The 18,459-nt window shown below is 40.6% G+C and overlaps 1 protein-coding gene across 1 annotated transcript in view; it reads left to right on the top strand.

Annotated features, from left to right (window-relative positions):
• The window catches only part of EP300 (EP300 lysine acetyltransferase), a 74,317-nt gene that overhangs the window by 41,678 nt on the left and 14,180 nt on the right, over window positions 1-18,459 (top strand). The window contains exons 10-23 of the mRNA XM_081928804.1: window positions 834-1,005; window positions 1,760-1,837; window positions 2,756-2,865; window positions 3,325-3,477; window positions 3,939-4,409; window positions 4,888-5,094; window positions 7,079-7,235; window positions 7,633-7,751; window positions 8,028-8,267; window positions 9,050-9,138; window positions 11,618-11,698; window positions 16,103-16,159; window positions 16,849-16,926; window positions 17,334-17,401. Of these exons, the coding sequence (XP_081784930.1) occupies window positions 834-1,005; window positions 1,760-1,837; window positions 2,756-2,865; window positions 3,325-3,477; window positions 3,939-4,409; window positions 4,888-5,094; window positions 7,079-7,235; window positions 7,633-7,751; window positions 8,028-8,267; window positions 9,050-9,138; window positions 11,618-11,698; window positions 16,103-16,159; window positions 16,849-16,926; window positions 17,334-17,401 (2,080 nt within the window). The remainder of the gene's footprint in view (window positions 1-833; window positions 1,006-1,759; window positions 1,838-2,755; window positions 2,866-3,324; window positions 3,478-3,938; window positions 4,410-4,887; window positions 5,095-7,078; window positions 7,236-7,632; window positions 7,752-8,027; window positions 8,268-9,049; window positions 9,139-11,617; window positions 11,699-16,102; window positions 16,160-16,848; window positions 16,927-17,333; window positions 17,402-18,459) is intronic.

Genomic DNA, 18,459 nt, shown 5'->3' with positions numbered 1-18,459 from the left:
CCATTTCAGTAGTTCTCCTGGTTATACTCCTTTGCTTTTGTCCATTTACTCCAGTAATGAAGTGCTGCAGTTGGGACAATGTTGCCTTATGGCCAAACCTGCCTACCATGCCAGACACTGGGTATTTGCATGCAAAGGACAGACTCTTGAGACCTTGTATTCTGGGACCTAGTAGAGTGCTGTCTGTCAGTTGAAGCAGGAGGCAGAGGCTGAGTTCCAAAGCTACAAACAAAGAATATTAGCAAAATATCATTCTGGTGTAGGCTCATTCCAGTGACAAGTTACTTGGAATAAGGAGTAAACTTTTGAGGCTAGTATTTTATAGGGCCTGCTGACTAGATACTTGTACTTATGGCCAGCTGACTGAATGCTCAGGCAACCTAGAACTGCAGCCTAGATGATGCCCTTGAATTACGGAACACAATCTGCCAGACTTGAAGTGTAAATTGAACAGTTTTGCCATAGGAAGTAAGGCACTGAATCTTGATTTCCTGGGCTTACATGTACAAGACCACTCCCTGGTACTTCAAAGTATCCTGGCCTCTACTGATGGGGACCCCAGTCACATTCTCCCCACTCCCCCTTTCTAGGTCAGTACAGTATGAAGGGCAACCTTCTATGTGTGTATACCATCCATCACAAGGATCAGCATTTTACTAGTATGGATTAAAATGAAATTCTAATGAGAATGTGGCCACTATTTTCTGTGCAGGAAAAAAAATTACAACTTAATATGGTGTAGCTGGAGGATTCCTTCAGTCTCGGGTGGATTGGAAATATGCATATTGTAAGCTTTTCTTATGTATGCATCTCATATACTTTTCTCATTGCAGGCAGAGTACTACCACTTATTAGCAGAGAAAATTTATAAGATCCAGAAGGAACTGGAGGAAAAGAGGAGGACCAGGCTACAAAGGCAGAATATGATACCAAATGCCCCAGTCATGCCACCAGCTCCTATCAGTCAGGGCCCCATGGGGCAGCCACAATCCGTGATGACAGCAAGTAAGTGTTGTACCCTTACAAAGTTTGATTTAACAATAACAATGAATTTAACAACAACAATAGACATTTGAATCTATTTGATTCTTGGGCACTCCAGAATTACAGGGGTGACAGTCATCCTCCAGCTGGGTACAGAGGGAATAACCCATATGAGCCTTCACCCCATATAGTTGTGTGATTTGTTCAGAGCCTAGAAGTGCATAGTGTGAAAACATGGCAAAGCAGTTGTGTCTGTGAAAGGAGGCATTGGGACAAGCATGTTGAAAACGGCTAACTCATTATCAGCATTCTGATATATCTGTATAATTGCAAACATTTGATCATTAAAACGAATAGTTCTACACAAATGACATTACACCCTTTAATCTCTCTTCAGTTACATATAGTTCTGTTTAAGGTTTCCTTTGTTCTGCTTGTGAAACATAATTGTCAGTTTCAGGGAGGATGCTTGGAGAACTGTGCATGCTTTCACATTCTGTTGAAAGTGCCTTCAGAATAATGCCCTTCATCCTGGGATTTCATTTCTAAAGATACATTTGGTTCTTGAAAATAGAACTTGGTTGATCAGCTGCTGAATTTTATAAAGATAGTGCTGCTGTTAGGTTTTTAGCATCCTAGATGTAAAAGTTAATATTCCCCAAATGCTGAAATATGTCCAAGAATTTAAGAATTAAAGTTCCCCTTACCCTAAAGTGACTTTTTTAAAAATGAAAATGTCTGAATTCTTTAATTTTGGTGTTCAACTACATTACAGACGGTCCTCTTCCCGATCCATCTATGATTCGTGCCAATGTGCCAAACCAGATGGTGAATCGAATGCAGACACCATCAGGTAAGAGTTCAGAAAAAGAGAGCTGAACAACTTGGCACTATAGTAGGGACTTTTCATTGTCTCTACCACTTCCCATGCCAGCTCCAGCATGGTCCCCTACCTGACAGTGCTTCCACCCTATTCGGCTCCCACTTCGGTGCTGCCACAGCATGCCACCACCATCAGTTATTCACCTTCCTCCAGATATGTTTCCTGCATGGCATGCTTTGGAATGGGTGCTGAGCTAGTGCTTAGCAGCTACCTGCCAATGTAAATTGCCCCAAATGCTATGCTTGACATTTCCCATCATGCAGTGTCCAACATCATTCTAAAATGTCAAGCCACCACAAGCAGATCAGAGTCGAGCACTGAGTTGGCATAGATTCCAAAGTGCTGGCACATGTTGGGTCAGTATGTCCAGATGTGAGAGGCCAACAGCAGCATTGGGCAGGACATGGCAGTGGAATGGCAGGACACAGCAGCAGCAATGTCAGTTGCCAAAATCTTTCCACATACTTTACAGTGTCTCTTAAGAGCCACCCTTTTCTTTTTATTGCAACAGGCCATGTCCATATGTAATCATTTCCCCCAAGCTGTGTTTTCTTGATTTTTCTGCATTTCTGGTACATTTTCCTCTCTTGATTTGTTTCAGAATGTCTGTGCTGTAAGTGCCTCTTTCCAGTGCCATGATAAAGTTCCTATTTGCCTTTGCTTCCTGTCTCTATTCATTTTAACTTCAAGCTTCACACTCCCTTGGGTCTCCTTATTCTCTTGCACACAGTCCTGATACTGGTTTGTCCCTGACATCTTCCTCCTTCTTTCTTGCCTATTTAAAAGATTCCCATCCTTCTCTGATTCTTACAAATTTAACTTTTTGTGTGGCATAGTATAAATATTCTGATGAACTCACCAATCTTGTTTAAACATGTAAACTTCCAGGAATGAATCAGTTTGGCCAGATGACCATGCAAATGCAGTCAGTTGGACCCCGGCAAACTCCTCCCCTTCAGCACCCTGGACAGCTAAGCCAGACGGGGACCATGAACCAGGTTGGTTGACTTTGCTTTCCATTGTTGGCTGCTGTGCCCAAACTATATAGGGGCTGTTTGACTCAAGTCCTGCTCAGAGTAGACCTGTTGAAATTAAGAGATCTGACTTGGTCATGTTTATTAATTTTGGTGGATCTACCTTGAATACCACCCTATGTATTTAAATGTGTTGGTAGTCCACTCTCTAAATAGGGAGTACTGTTCATATTTTAACCAGTCATGTTAACTAAGTTAGACCTGCAACATGCTTCAAATAATGAATTTTATTGGGCTACTGGGCTGAGAATCCAGAGGCAGTACCATTTAAGTCTCTGGCCATGATAGTCCCTGGCAACTTATCGGAAAAGAGGGTATCAATAACTTTACTATGTTAATGTCTGGAAGTACTATGTCATTCTTAACATTGACTATTAGCTTGATACAATGTTTTATTCATTCATAATAAATACTTTGTTACAGATGGGATTTTCCCCACGTATGCAACAAGGGGTGTCACAACCTTCCAATCAAAGTCAGTTCCTTCAGCAGACCCAATATCCTACATTGTCTCCTGGAATGAATCCAACAAGCACGCCTATGACTCAACCTGGCAATCAGACTCCCACGTCTCAAGTATGTTGAGAGAAGTTCTGTTGGCAGGCTCTTTGGATGTGGATTTGTTTGTGTGTGTGGTAGACCTGGATGAATGATAAAAAGGGAGCAAAATTATTAATTCAAGCCAGTTACTGGCACTACTGATTATCTAGTGAGGACCATCTTTCAGGCAAGCGTACTTAGTACTTATCCTTAAGTTCTCTGTGCACTGCCTTCCATTTTACTCACATTCTCCTTGGTTGGCAAGTAGTTGTACAGGAGTGCCACTGAGTGGGAGAAGGAGGAGGATGGGCCAAAGCTCCATCCATTCTCCGATGTGAACTGCCTGCAAGTCACACCACTCCCTCCACATCCTTTTCTCCTTTGTGTTCCAAACTGAGGGAGCAGGAGCTGATGGAGACTAGATCTGCCCCTGGGACTTTCAGTTGTTGATACCAAACATAGTTTATTCAGATACTGACAATTCTTTTTTTCAACAGGCACAAATGACCAGCTCTTCCTGTCCTGTGACTTCTCCAGTAGTGGCGCCAGGTTCTCAAGGGAGTCATATTCACTGCCCTCCTATTCCACAGTCTACTTTACATCGAAACTCTCCTTCTCCAGTACCAAGTCGTACTCCCACACCTCACCATACACCCCCAGGACTGGTATCCCAGCAGCAGCAGCAGCAACAACAACAACCAGCACCACCACAGGCAACAATTGCATCTGCTCCTGCCACTGTTCCTCAAGCGATGCCACCTGGACCACCGTCACAAACTATGCACCCCCCACAGAGGCAGACCCCAACCCCTCCCCAGGCTCAGCTGACTCCGCAAGTGCAGCCTCCAGTTTCTGTTACCCCTTCTGCAGAGCAGCAGCTGCCACAGCAACCTCTTTCGCAACAGAGCACGACTGCATCTGTGCCCACCCCTACAGCAGCACTGCAGCCTCAGCATCCTACAACACCCGTAAGGAAGTTTAAGTTTTCTAGGGCTATTGAGAGTGAAAGTCCAACCTTGGGCAAAATCTTTTTAGGTTGTTATATACAGTATCAAAGGCTAAATGGTTTCTGCTGTCTCAATAGCATGCATTGCATGAAGGTATAGAACAGTATGCTGGACTTTGGAATGCATGCTGTCTTTTGTATAGCAGAGTTTCAAAGAATTAATTCAGCTACAGATGTCTGATAAAAATATGTGTGTGTGATTTCTGGGGAGGAAGGTGCAGAAAGTGGTATAGCTAGACATAATTCCGTGGTAGGCTAGTATTAAGATATTGGGGGTTTTTTGTGTAGCGCCTCTTCTTATTGAGATGCACGTGGCACAAGTTGCTTGAGATACCATCTAGCTTAGAAGCACAAAATAAAGCAAAGAATACAATTGCTGCAAAACTGTGTAACACTACTTGACATGTAGCTTTACTAGTTTTGTTGCTTTCATTCTGTAGCTTTCACATCCAGGTGCAAACATTGATGGGCAAGTATCAAACCCACCATCCACCAACAGTGCAGATGTGAACTCTCAACAGGCTGCTCCTGAACAGCAGCAGCAGCAGCAGCAGCAGCAGCAGCCTTTGCCTGAAATTAAAATGGAGATTAAAATGGAAGAGGAGGAGTCAGAACAAACAGATCTTCAAATGGAGGAGAAGCCAGAGGTGAGAGTGTGGCATTCACACTGGATATGCCTAGGAATTCATTCATTTGATCACATCTGGATCTTTTTCCTCCAAGAAGAACAGGAGGGATACGGGAAAGGGGGGCTGCAATATATCCACTCAACCCTATGAAGTAGATTAGGCTGAAAAGAGAGTAAGTGGCTCAAGGTCACCCTGTAAATGTCATGGATTTTAGCCCAGGTCTACCCAAATTGGTACTTTATCTACTATACCAGTCTGACTTGCTGATTAAGAAAGTCAATGCACTAATTTTTAAAACATTTAAGTTTTGTTTTTTTGATCCAGATCTCCTGTCTCTGTAGTCTCTGATGCATGATACAAGCGGGGTTAGAAGTTGTCTCTCAAGTGATGACCAAGCAGTTTAATTAGTAGCACTTGTGTGGGGAACAGTTTCTGGCCAGCTGGTCAGATTCTGAACCACCCCCATCCTGTGGTCCATTTTAACAGGTGGGTGGGGTCACCTGATGTCTCATTGACACACACTCTTTTTGGTGCAAAAACTCATTGTGACATCAGAAGACCCAGACTAAAAAAAATTGTTTTATGGTTATAGCGCATGCCACACCTGCAGAGAACAATAATTTATCTGTGGCTTCTTTTCATGCTGGTGGTGAAATATTTGGCTTTCTGGAAGTGCTGATCCCAGTGGCCTTGCTGTAAATTCATCTGCACTATTAATTTGACAGCACTTGTGTGTGTTGTGAAGCACTCTCGGGATACTTTCCCTGCATGTTCCGCCTGGCCTTTGGTTTGGACTCGGTCTGACCCTTATGTTTCCCTCTCCTTATGGTCTAGATTTATCAGCTATTTTAAAATGAGGCTGCATTTAAAGTTTTATTTTAACCTGTATTTTAAATTGGTTTTCCCCCTTCTCTTTTTCCCCTATTATGTTTTTACTTTGGTTTTATTGGTGTTAGCCGCCCTGAGCCCAGCTCTGGCCGGGGAGGGTGGGGTATAAATAAAGTTGTTGTTGTTATTATTATTATTATTATTATTATTATTAGTGGGGAAGTGTGTGTGTCTGTCTGTTTCTCTCTCTGCGGCCCCTTCGGCGCTTCTCTCCCGGGCATCGGAGAACAAGAGAAAAGCAGAGAGGAAACAGACAGACAGACAGACACAGACAGAGGACTCAGTGTGGGACTCGGGAAAACCCGGAGCTGGCTGACCGACCCATTCACCAGGGAAGCGGAGTCGCTCTGTTGGGTTGGGCTTTGGGTGGGCAGGAAGGAGAAGTGAGGCTCATTGGCTTCGCAGCGTGCAGGCAGCAAGGTCTCCTGTTGTGAGGTGTCTTCAAGGAGCAGCTTGCCTCCACCCCTTCACTTCTTCCAGCCCCGCTTCATGACATTCACTCCTTCTGCACCTCTCCCGCCCTCTCCCTGGCTCTCCCCCTTCCCCACCCGGTCCGCGCTCTCCAGCACAGGCGAAAGAGCAACCTCCTTCTGAGTTCAAAAAAAGGAGGGAAAGGCAACGAAATCAGGCTTATGCAAAGGCCAGGCAGAAGCATCCTGATGTGGCACATTGCAAAGCTGCCCCCTCTCCCGTGTGTGTGTTTTGCTTCGCGCAAGTGTGGCCCAGCGTAGCTCTCCTGTCCCTGGTGTCGGAGGACAGGCTCCTCCACCCCCACCCTGCTCTGCATCATGGATCTTGAAAACAGCAGCACAGCCCAAGCCTGCTGTTTGTCCTCAAGGGTAAGAGACAGACCCTTCTGTTTATCGATGGCTAGCTGAGCTGTTGCTCCCCGCCAAAATAAAAAATAAAAATCCAAACCTGCTTCGGATCCAAACCCACACCATCACAACCCACTCTGGTACACGTGTCATAGGTTCACCACCACTGCAATAGAGGGAGTACATACAGTGTCACCCAGCCACTTTCTTCATTCTTATTCTTGAAGGTGTGGTAATTTATTATTATTTATTTTATTTTTGCTTTTTTGCTCATAAATGTCTTCTTGCTTTTCCAGGTTAAGGTAGAATCCATGTCTGAGGAATGCAAATCTGAATCAACAGAGCAAGAAGAGAAAAAACCAGAAGTGAAGCAAGAAGTGAAGGAAGAGGAGGAAAGACCTAGTACTCCAGGTACTCAGTCTTCACCAGCTTCAGGACAGTCAAAGAGGAAAAGTAAGTTTACTGTTTCTTTTCAGCTACATAGAGAACCTGTGTAGTTTTCTTAAGTTTGAGACTTGAACTTCGGTACTTGAACTTGAATTTCGGTAATAGGACATCCATAGAAGGATGTGCCTTATCTAACGAAACACTGGTTAGGAGGCAGGCCTATGACATTTAACTATTAGCCAAACTTTACATTTACTGTGCACATTAGCTCTTGAGTAAAATATTTTTCATTCCTACTGTTGTTCCGTATCAGATTCCTGTTCTGACTATTGTAAATTAGTCAGTGCCTAACACTTCACCATTGGATAATGAGTGGGGAAACTGGAAATGAAGCATTGTCTTGATGTTAATCAGATTTCTAATTCTCTTGGTTAATTTTATGTTATGTGTCTCCTTTCACAAGTTTTCAAGCCAGAAGAGTTGAGGCAGGCACTTATGCCAACATTGGAGGCACTTTACCGTCAGGACCCAGAGTCCCTTCCCTTCCGACAGCCTGTGGATCCCCAACTACTAGGAATTCCTGTAAGTGTATTGAAAAGAAACATTTCTCTCAATGCGTAACTACTTTTCCAGGGCTTTGGTGTGTAACAACAAAATCCTGTAGCTCCATCTTTTTCCTTTTTCTTTTTTTCAGATTAGTCTCCTTCAGAGCAAAGTTGTCTTCTGTATTGGGCATTTTTAAATTTGTCTTACCCATTACTTTCTGAGATGGGGTTTCAGGCTTTTGTAGATGAGATAAGCAAAGACATTCCAGGTCTGCATCCAAGGGTTCAGAATTCTTATTTATTTATTTTTCAGGATTACTTTGATATAGTAAAGAACCCCATGGATCTTTCTACAATCAAGAGGAAGCTTGACACAGGACAGTACCAGGAGCCCTGGCAGTATGTCGATGATATTTGGCTCATGTTCAACAATGCCTGGCTTTACAACCGCAAAACATCTAGAGTATATAAGTACTGTTCCAAGCTGGCAGAGGTGTTTGAGCAGGAAATTGATCCAGTTATGCAGAGCCTTGGCTATTGTTGTGGACGAAAGGTAAGGAGAGTCATCTTAAGCTGAATTTCAGGAAATTACCCAAACACTTCAATGTCTAATTTTAAGGATCCCTTAAGTCTGTTTTGAATGCTAATATAGAAATCAAGTATGGTGAACTATTTTAGGATTGTCTTAAATTGTGTTCCGTACTTACTCCAGAGTCTTAATGTGCATCATTAAATACAACATTCAATTGTTTTCCTACTGCATGTAAGCAATAAAGCAGATGGTCCTCCAAGGCTAAGAAGTTTATTGTCCCTGGTCTACCCCTACATGTAGTTGTGTACAAAATATTTTGATGGCAAGGTTTTCTTTGGGGTAAACAGCATTCCTAATGGATAAAACTACTGCCTAATAAATGTTATGTTGTACAGGAATCATCATTAGCACCACAACATTTGTAGGTTGTGCTCTGATTCTAGGAGCTTGGGGAGGGGCGGACAGTGTTGATATTGAACTACCACCACTGATACTTCATGAATACTTATTCATGAATAATACTTCATGAATACTTATAAACAAAAACCTGAGGTTTCTGTGCAATCCCAAGTATGGGCTTTCTGCCTCTTCAGGACAGTGTCTGGAACCTTCTAGAGCTTATCCATTAGGAAAATTTGGAGCCCAGCCTGCCCTCTGGAAATAGTGTACATGCCGTCATTTGGTGGGATCTGTGCATTCGCTGCTTTTGGATTACCAATGTAGTAGCAGCTTTTGAAACTTTGCTTTAAAGTGTCTTATTTCTTGGATACCTGTAAGCAACCTGCGTTCCCCTCTCTTTTCAGTTGGAGTTTTCACCACAGACTTTATGTTGCTATGGCAAACAGTTATGCACAATCCCACGAGATGCTACATATTACAGTTACCAAAACAGGTAAGAAAATGCTTGGGTACAGCATTGCACCTGCTGTGAAAAATTATATTGCATATAGGCAGGCATGCACTTATATTTGTAGCATTCTCAGCAGATTACTTCCCAGGCAAGCCAAGTGCCTTGTTGCATCAATTGACTTTTACTTCCTGTTTCAGAAATTAGGATGTTAATATAAACTCTCCATATGCTTTAGATAAGTTCAAAGCTTTTGCAGTAAAACCATCATTTTTTCCTCTGTATGAAACAGTGCAGAGAAAAGCATGCATGTTTGCATCTTGAGTTCACTGCATTTAACATTCAGTCTTGTCCTAAGGGAGACATATTTCCTGTTTTAGATCAGTTATTTCAACCAAAGCTGTAGTTGTAAAGCTGTGTTTTGTTTGAGCCGCGTGAAAAGCAGGGTGCCTGGAGGTCAGAGAGGGGCTGACTTCACTCTGCCTCTTACAGTCTCTCACGCTCAGCTAGAATTTCTATGGTAGTAGCACTCCTGTGTGTGTGCTTGGGCTCTCTTAACTATTGAGGCATAACTGTCAAGTGTTCCTGAGTATGTACTCTTGTTTAAGAAGCTAAATCTTGCACTGCATCAGACCAAGATCTACCTGGTCCAGCATCTTTTATGGGAATTTCAGTAAACCAGCAACTTCTCTGTACTCCATTGGATCTGTAGCCTTCAGTTTGTTCTTGATAGCTCTTTTCTGAAGTGGAAATTAACTGAGGAGTGAACTCTGGAGTTGTTTGATTAAATAAGCATCACCGTGCATCTTAATTTTACCACCTGCATGATGATGGCAATCTTTCTGAAGACTTGCTTTCTGTGATAGCACGGTTCTATGTTCTGCTTTGGGGTCGGAAAACATCTGATAGGAAAAACTGTGTTTGGAGCTCTTTTAAGGGAGGAAGCAAAACTGAGAACACAACTTTTTCAGGTTTTTTGTCAGGAGTATTGCTGCAAATCATGCTTTGGGTGGGTTGCTGAAGTAGATAACTAGTTCTTTAACAAATCTAAAGCTAAGCTTTCATTTATTTCTATAACTTTACAGCTTCATGCCATAAGTCATTTTTATCACAAATGCCCACTTGAGTAAAGAAATCACCATATGTATACATATGAGCTGGGATCCAAAGAACTGCTGTAGCTGTGTACATGGGCTAGGACATTGCTACTGGATTTTTTTACCTTTAATCAGCAGACTGTCATGCCATATCACAGCTTTTGAAATTAAGAGGAGTTTCAAAATCAATGTGGAATGGAAGGTTGCTGTCCAAAACATGCAAGGCAAAGCCCCCCCCAGCAGATAACACTAAGTGGTTCTTTGGACACTGGTCTTTTGAATGTCCAAATCAATGTTTGTCATTGTATCAGTGTAATAAATAAACTAACCTGTTATAGATAGGAAACATAGGTGGTGAAGAAGTGATCCGTTCCTTAGCAATTACATTTCCTCTAGTGTTGGTTTTGCTTTGCTTTATAATACTGTCACAGTTTTGTTTTTTGTTTTTGTTTCTTTTTGTTGTATGTTTGCACTCAAATTAACTTGCTTAGCAATGGAAAGGCTGCAGTTTCTGTGCACTCTTGAGGGTAAAAAAGCATCTTGAGTAAAGCATTCAACATTAATTTAGATGAAAATGGAATCCTTTTAATATGTCAATTATACATCAATTTGGAGGCATGGAACATCAGTACGTCACATATTAAGAACATACATATGCATATCTGATTGTCAGATGCCTTAAAGCACCTGTCATTTTGGCAGATCATGAACAATTACATAGAAATTGTTTTGGGGATGGTTACTGCTGCTTTAAACAGATGTTGCAAACAAAAAATGCTTTGAGGGGAAGGACTGGCCTGTCAACATTTGAGCATTCTCAAGATGGATTGTTTTCACCCCTTTCCAGCCCTCTCCTGGCAGATGTTCTTGTGAAAAGAGTTGCTACCCTGATGCAGATGTCAGAGCAGCAATTGCTCTTACCCTTTCTTCATTTTGATTCTCTGCTTTATTGTAGCATTGATTATTGAAATGAGGAGGGCATGGGCATACTAAAATGGAATACTCTTTTTATTTGCTATAATTTGCTGCTTGTGATCCCATTTGAGAGATTTAATGCTAATCTGTGCTTTGCCTTGGCTTTCTGCTTTGTGTTGTCCTGTCTTGCTTCTGTGTTTTTGTTTTTCGTCCTGCAAATCCCTATTTCTTTGTTCGTGTGTGTGTGTTGTTTTTTTATTTCTCCTTCATGCTTGTCGTTGTCTGCACTTGGCTTTGATTGCAAAAAAACCAACCCAAACAAAAAAACAAAACCAAACACAAACTCTGGGTCCCATAAATCTTCATCATTGAATGTCCCTGTCGCCGTTGATGACCTGCTCTCTGCTCCCGCCCCCCTCCTTGGCCTGCTGTGATTGGTGGCTCCGTTGCTTGGCTTGGGCTGTGTTGTGTGGACGGAACAGTTCACCCAAATATGGCCTTCTTGCCGACAGGTATCATTTCTGTGAGAAGTGCTTCAATGAAATCCAAGGAGAGAGCGTTTCTTTGGGGGACGACCCATCACAGCCTCAAACGTGAGTAGCTATCTCCTTTCTAATTATTTTTAAATTTCTTAACAACATTTATCATAGCATTAGTCAATCTCATCCTCTAAATACTATTAAACAATTTACATCAAATTTATGGTAAAATTCCTTATTTAATGCTGAGGCCTTGTGCAATTATGGGAGGAACAGAGGACAGGAATATTATTTGAAAACTAGACAAACCTTATGTTTCAGAATGAGCTTTAGCTTTTAAAACACATATTTTGATGAGAATATGAAAAACCACTTTTGAAAAGTAGAAGCATTCTTCCTGTTTATATGCTAGATTTAATAACGACCTAATGTTTAAGAATTCCAATCCCACCTGAGCCTGCAAAATTTTTTCTTGCTTCTGCTTGTAGAAAAGAGACTTCACAGCTTGCTTTAACTTTTAACTATTTTGTGCATGTACATGCACACACATACACACAATGACTACCTTTAATCTGTTGAGCAGGAGATCCAGTAAGGAATTGTTCAGGCAGGTACCTAACTGAAAGCAGGCCTAAATTTGAAAACACGGGTGACAGATTTTCCTGCTCAAAATAGGGTTATGTTGGAGCAGAGTGTTCATAGGAATTGTTTGCTGGAGGTTGCAACCATGTTCTGACACTTAGAATATTTATGTGCCTTTACATATTGGCCATATTTGAACGCCACATCCTCTTCTCCTTAGGCACAGCTACAAGGATGAGATGAGAACTGCATGTTGTCCAAACCCTAAACTGTGACTAACCTTAACTATGGTTTGCAACAACTCAACTTCAAGCCATGTGTTATGAAGCATGCTTGTTTCAAACAACCCATAGTTAATGCTAGCCACAGTTTAAGTTAAGTTCAGATGACATGGTGTTGCGGTTAATCTAACCCAGAAGTGGAACCATTGGAACTCTCAGGTTGGGGAGTGCACAAGCTCAAGGCTTGTGGCTCACTCTTGTCATGCTGGTGTGTGACTTGTCGTGAAATCTGGACTGGGTCAATGTGTAAGGCTCCCTTGCTTCAACTTCAATATTTGTAATTTTTTTCTGATAGTTCCATAATATGTGAAATAGATTACTTAATTGCAGTAAGTGGGGGTCCTTTGCCTGATGGATTCTGGTTATATGTGAAAATATATAAACAGGGAAGGTTTTAGAAGCAGGAAAGAGCCTAATGCCGAGGATTAAACAAGAAGCGCTTGGAAGGAGACTTAGCTAAAAACTTAGTCTTCAGTCTTGTCCACCACTAATTTAACCTACAGGAGAAAATATGTAGTAGATTTGTGGAGAAGAAGTGCCTAAAATGCTTTAAAATACATTTTTAATGCTAAAATACACTGGATCTCAAGAGACATAATTTTTAGTCTGGTTGGATTCTGAGGCAGCTAATGTCTTCCAGAAAAGGGAGGTTTCCTACCCTTCAAAAGGTGAAAGGGAGCTAGCCAGGAAAAGCTTCTCTAGGCAACAATTTCATAACTGGAACATCACCACCAAGAACATCCTAGATGTCCAGATTTTTCCTCTAGTCCAAGAGCACTCTTTGAAATCTGAGAAACTGTTGTAGGCACTACAAAATATCCTTTCATATCCAGGCCAAGTTCAAGGCGTTACTATTGATATCTTAATACAAAGCCCTCAACAACTTGGGATCCATTTACTTGTGAGATCACCTTACCTCATTATATGCACATTTGATCTTTGAACATTTTAAAATACCTATTGTAACTTTTTTTGTTGACATTACATTAACTTATGTCTTGTAAACCACTTAGAGGTTTATTACAATTAAGCAGTACGGTATATAAACTTCGTTAAATAAACATCACAGAAGGTTAACAGGTAATGCTTAGATATACACACACACCAAAGCAGGCAGAACACCTCTCCTACACAAAAAAAATAATACAAACAATTGCCACTCCCCTGTCCTTCCCCAAACTTGACATTTATTCATTTTGTATACTGCCCTTCATCCACAGATCTCAGGGCAGTTAGTTCACAACATTAAATTACAATATAAAAACCACAAAATACATAGTAAAAAAGAACAACATCAACAACTTATAATGAAGGGATTTGAGAAGTGGGGTCCCTAAGAATTTGGGTTAGTACTGGTGCTTTTTAACTTGTTCATAAATCACCTGAAATTAAGCACGAGCAGTGTATTAGCCAGTTTTACTGATGATACTGAATTGTTAAGGTGGTAAAACCAAAAGAGTATTGTGAGGAGCTCCAAAAGAATCCAAACTGGATGAATGGGCATTAAAATAGCAAATGCTGTTCAGTGTAAGCAAGTATGAAGTAATGTGCAACGGGGCAAAGCACCCTAACTTCACATACATGCTTATAGAGTCTGACCTGATGGTTACTCATCAGGAGTGAAATATTGAAATCATCACTGGTAGCACAGTGAAAATGTTGACCTATTGTGCGGCAGCTGTGCAAAAGGCAAATTCCATGTTTGGGATCTTTGGTAAAGAGACTGGGGAAAACTCTAAATATCACAATGTGATTATACATATTTGTAGAGTGACCACAACTCCCCATTAAAATGGGGGGGGGGCAGAGGGTCTTGGCTTGTACCAAGGTGGGTGCCTGGGGGCAATGTGATACTTGCAGGTGTCACACTGGGGACCCCAGCCTATATCTTACAGCTGCTGTCCATACCTCTTTGAGAGGATACAGTAATAGCACCACCTCCCAAAATTTCAGTTCTATATGGGGTACCTATGATATTCCTTCATGTTATGAGGGCCCAGATCAGGTAAGTCCTTAAAAGCTGAAACCAGAAATTTGAGTTTGTGGTTGGAAGCAAACCAGTAATCAATCCTATTAAGTGTAGCATAATTCTTATGGCCAGCAAAAGTCTGCTACATTCTGGATCAACTTCTGAAAAAAATTCTAAAGCAGCTTTATAGACAGCACACTGCAGTAGTTCAGTGGTACAACAGTTACCACTGTATTGTAAGCACGTGCTACAACAGTTATTTACAATAATTTCCTAACCTAATTTAATTAGTTTGATATTGTTCTAAAAGAGTGCTTTTCAACAAAGCCTCTTTGGAATAGCTTACCATAGTAGAAAAGAATGAAATAGCTAGCAACATTGCGATAAACAAAATCATGTATCTGATAAAGTAAGCTCTAGTCCGTGAAAGCACATGCCATAATAAAATGTGTTGGTCTTTAAGATGCCACAAGACCCTGTTAATTTTGCTGTAACAGACTAACATGGCTACTACCTGTCTGGTAACAATAAACCCAAGTAAGCAGCAAGGGGGAGGGGAATATGACAGTCACTAAAATAATAGATCAGATTGCAGCAGCAATTCAATTAAAAGCCTTGGTAAAAAGGAAATTGAGCTGAATCAAGGTAGAAGTAACTGCCATATTTATGTCTAGAGAGACTATTCAAAGACAAAGCACCATCACTGAATAGATGCTCTCACTAAAAGAGTTGAGGGCACCTGGAAAAGGGTGTTGGAAGGTGGGCTGGTGCATATAAGAAAAGATGGTCCTTCTTAAGTACTCTAGTATCAAGCTGTTCAGGGCTTTAAAGGTATAAAAATGACATTTGCATTGAACTTGGAAATATTGGGTAACTTTGTAGAACTATTAATACTGCAGAGGTGCTGAAACTAGTGTGTCCTGCTTAACAGTTTATCGGTTGTGTTTGGAACCAGATGAAGTTTCTGAACCAATTTTAAAAGCAACCCCATACCATACACAACATATAACAGTAGTCAAACTCTGAAATTTCCACAGGGTAGAAGACTATGTCCAAGCTATCATAGTAAAAGCAAGTATTACAGTTGAGAGAAGATAAGGAGGTCTCACTAACTCAAAAGCTAGTCATAAGTTGTATATTAATAACTGTCAGGCTTTAAAGATGATGTGTTTTATAAAATGGGGTTTCATGATACGTCAAACTGTAGAATGTGTTTAAATAGTACGTTCTGTACTTCCTAGTAGCCTCTTTGTGCTTGTCTGCTCCCCAATCTGTGATGGAGGGTTGAATTTGGATGGTTAGAAGCTGCATGGTGACTGCATGGTTCCTGTACCTAGTGAGGACGAAATTATCTGTAGCTTCTGATGACACTGCTAAGCCCAAAGACTTTCTGGATTTTTAAGCATTTGCAGAGGGGGAGGAGTGCTTAAGTGTGTGGTCACAGGTTATGAATGACAACTCCGCTGTCTTTAAAGCTTTTAGGTAGCCACTGCATTGCCCTAGATATTTGAACTCACCTGTAGTTTTCCTTCCTCTCAAAATTTTTAATTCTTAAGAAACAGAATGCATATGGAGTTCTATTGGGCTGTGTAGCAGGGTTTCCTGTAGGTGCTAGGAAGATTTTTTTATTATTATGAACAGCTACTTATTTTTGTTACAACTGTGATTATCAATTTTTCTCCTCAGCACAATAAATAAAGACCAGTTTTCTAAAAGGAAAAATGATACACTGGACCCTGAACAGTAAGTCATGCTTGAGCAGCTCAAATCACTTGTCATTTTAAAAATGAAATAAAGTTTTTTTCACCATTTATTCATTTATTTATTTTTGCAGGGGGGTGGGAGGGGTGAGTGGAAGGCTTTAGCATTATTCTCTTAGTTTATCACCTGCAATATTGATGATGTGTTGTACCTTAAGAAAGCAAATATTTGCCTGCCTAAGTATAGCCACATAATCTGAGTTTGGGGTAGAAAAGCCTTTGATTACTTTAGTCAATATTACAAATTTATATTGAATTAATTTGTTTTGAAGTATAAAAAATTGACTTCACTTTTTCAAAAGCCTCCCAATCCTCTTTGTAAACATTTAACTGTGCTTTGTCATGTACCTAGTTCTGCCTTCAGACTTAGATGTACAGGAATCTTAGTTGCTGTGAATTCTTTTAGTAGTGGAATGTAAGAAAAGAGAAGCTATATAATGCATAACTAAAATCATTGTAGACCATATGGGGAGTAGTGGTTTGCATTTGGGCATAGTACACTAGACTCTTTCTGAGAAAAGATACATGTACAGCAGATCAACAGGTTTGAAATTGTACAGTTCTGAATATTTTGTACTTGGGCTACATAATCTTCAGTTCCAACACATTTTTTCTAAATCAGTTATCTTCAACAACTTCCTGTGTTGCTTATACTTTGATTCTCTCTTCCAGGTTTGTTGAATGTATAGAGTGTGGAAGAAAAATGCATCAGATTTGTGTGCTTCACAATGAGACAATCTGGCCATCTGGGTGGGTTGCTTCCTGCTTTTTCTTTCCTTTTTTCTTACAAAGATGGTAATTTCTTGATGTGCTTTTTGTGTACAATTAAAAAAATGACAAAATGACTACAGTTCTATCTGGCAAGAGGGCTGGTGGTCTAATTTAAAACAGCAACCATGCCAGCTTAAAATTGTTTTTCTAAAACGCTTGCCATTAAGTTGCTATTTTCAAGTCACTTGATAAACTTGCCCACTTAATAGACATTTGTTAACATACTCCTATGTAATATCAATGCTGCCTTTAGAGGGACTTTCTAAAACTCAGATCCCAGGAAGCTTGATTTTCTAGTTCCAATAACCTTACTACTGCTGCCACAGATCACAGAATGCACAGAGAGCATCATTTTTTAATTTCTTTTTCTACCTTTTCTATTTCAGCTTTGTTTGTGATGGTTGCCTAAAGAAAACTGGGCGAACCCGGAGAGAAAATAAATTTTGTGCTCGAAGTAAGTGAAGATACTCCTTGTCTTCCTCAACCCTTTGGTTGCTTTATTTAAAACATTTTAATCCTGTCTTTCTTTAAGATGGCTAACAACAACATTAAAAATCAATACAATAGAGAATTTCAAGTACAACAAAAATAAAATAGCAAGTTAAAATGACAGTCCCAATTGCCCACTTATAACTTTTTAGCAAAATTAAAACTCTAAAGTCCAAGAGCCTTCATAAAAAGAAGAGTTTCCCTTGGCAGGGAGTTCCAGAGGCTGGACACAGAACCTGAAAAGGTCTCATGGACCCAGCAAGATGCATTTCAGGGGTCAGAGCATCCACTTGATGCTCACTTACCGATTAGGAAATAAATCTTACTAATTTCAGAAGATCCTATAGCTAAGTGATATGTTGAGAACTGTTGTTATTACATGCTGTTTTTTTCACTGAGCCACAGAAATTAACATAAGGTAGTCTATTGACCAGATCAGTTCCATTTGGGTACTGACAATATTCCTCTATCAGGAACATGATCCTAACGTTACTCTGCCTTTAAGGTGGAATTTTGAATCTTTGGTCATTTTTATAATAAGAAATTAGGCAAGTATAGAAGTCCTTGCCTATCAGTAACCGCCTGGTAACTTGCGCTGACAAGGTGCAATTAGGAGGCCCAGGTCTCTGCACATCCTTGAAATATGGAAGACATTAACTTGCAGCCAAACATTTGGAGTTTTCCCCATTATCCTAAAATGGAAACCAAGCCACTATATGAGCCTGATACTTAAAGTCTCAACATCTGTTTGCTTTCCCCCCATAATTAAAGCTTCCTGGATTTATTGGGATCATTGCTTGAGAATTGGGGTGGGGGTGGGGATGTTGTATTGTGCATGCTATTTGATTTCCAGTTTCTTTCCTAATCATTCCCAATACTGTTTGCCTTTTTTCTATGCTGCTGCATGCAGTGTTTTTAGTGAGCTATACACAGATAACTTTTTCCTAAGTAGTCCGTTCAGGAACAATCTTGCTAGTATGGTGGACAGTTTAAGATGCTGGAGATAGATCTTAAAAGAGCTCT

The sequence above is a fragment of the Podarcis melisellensis genome (genome assembly GCF_964234715.1).
Source record: "Podarcis melisellensis genome assembly, chromosome: 10".
NCBI lineage: Eukaryota > Metazoa > Chordata > Lepidosauria > Squamata > Lacertidae > Podarcis > Podarcis melisellensis.
Note: the sequence above shows the minus strand (reverse complement) of the source record. Positions and strands in the feature narration are given on the sequence as shown.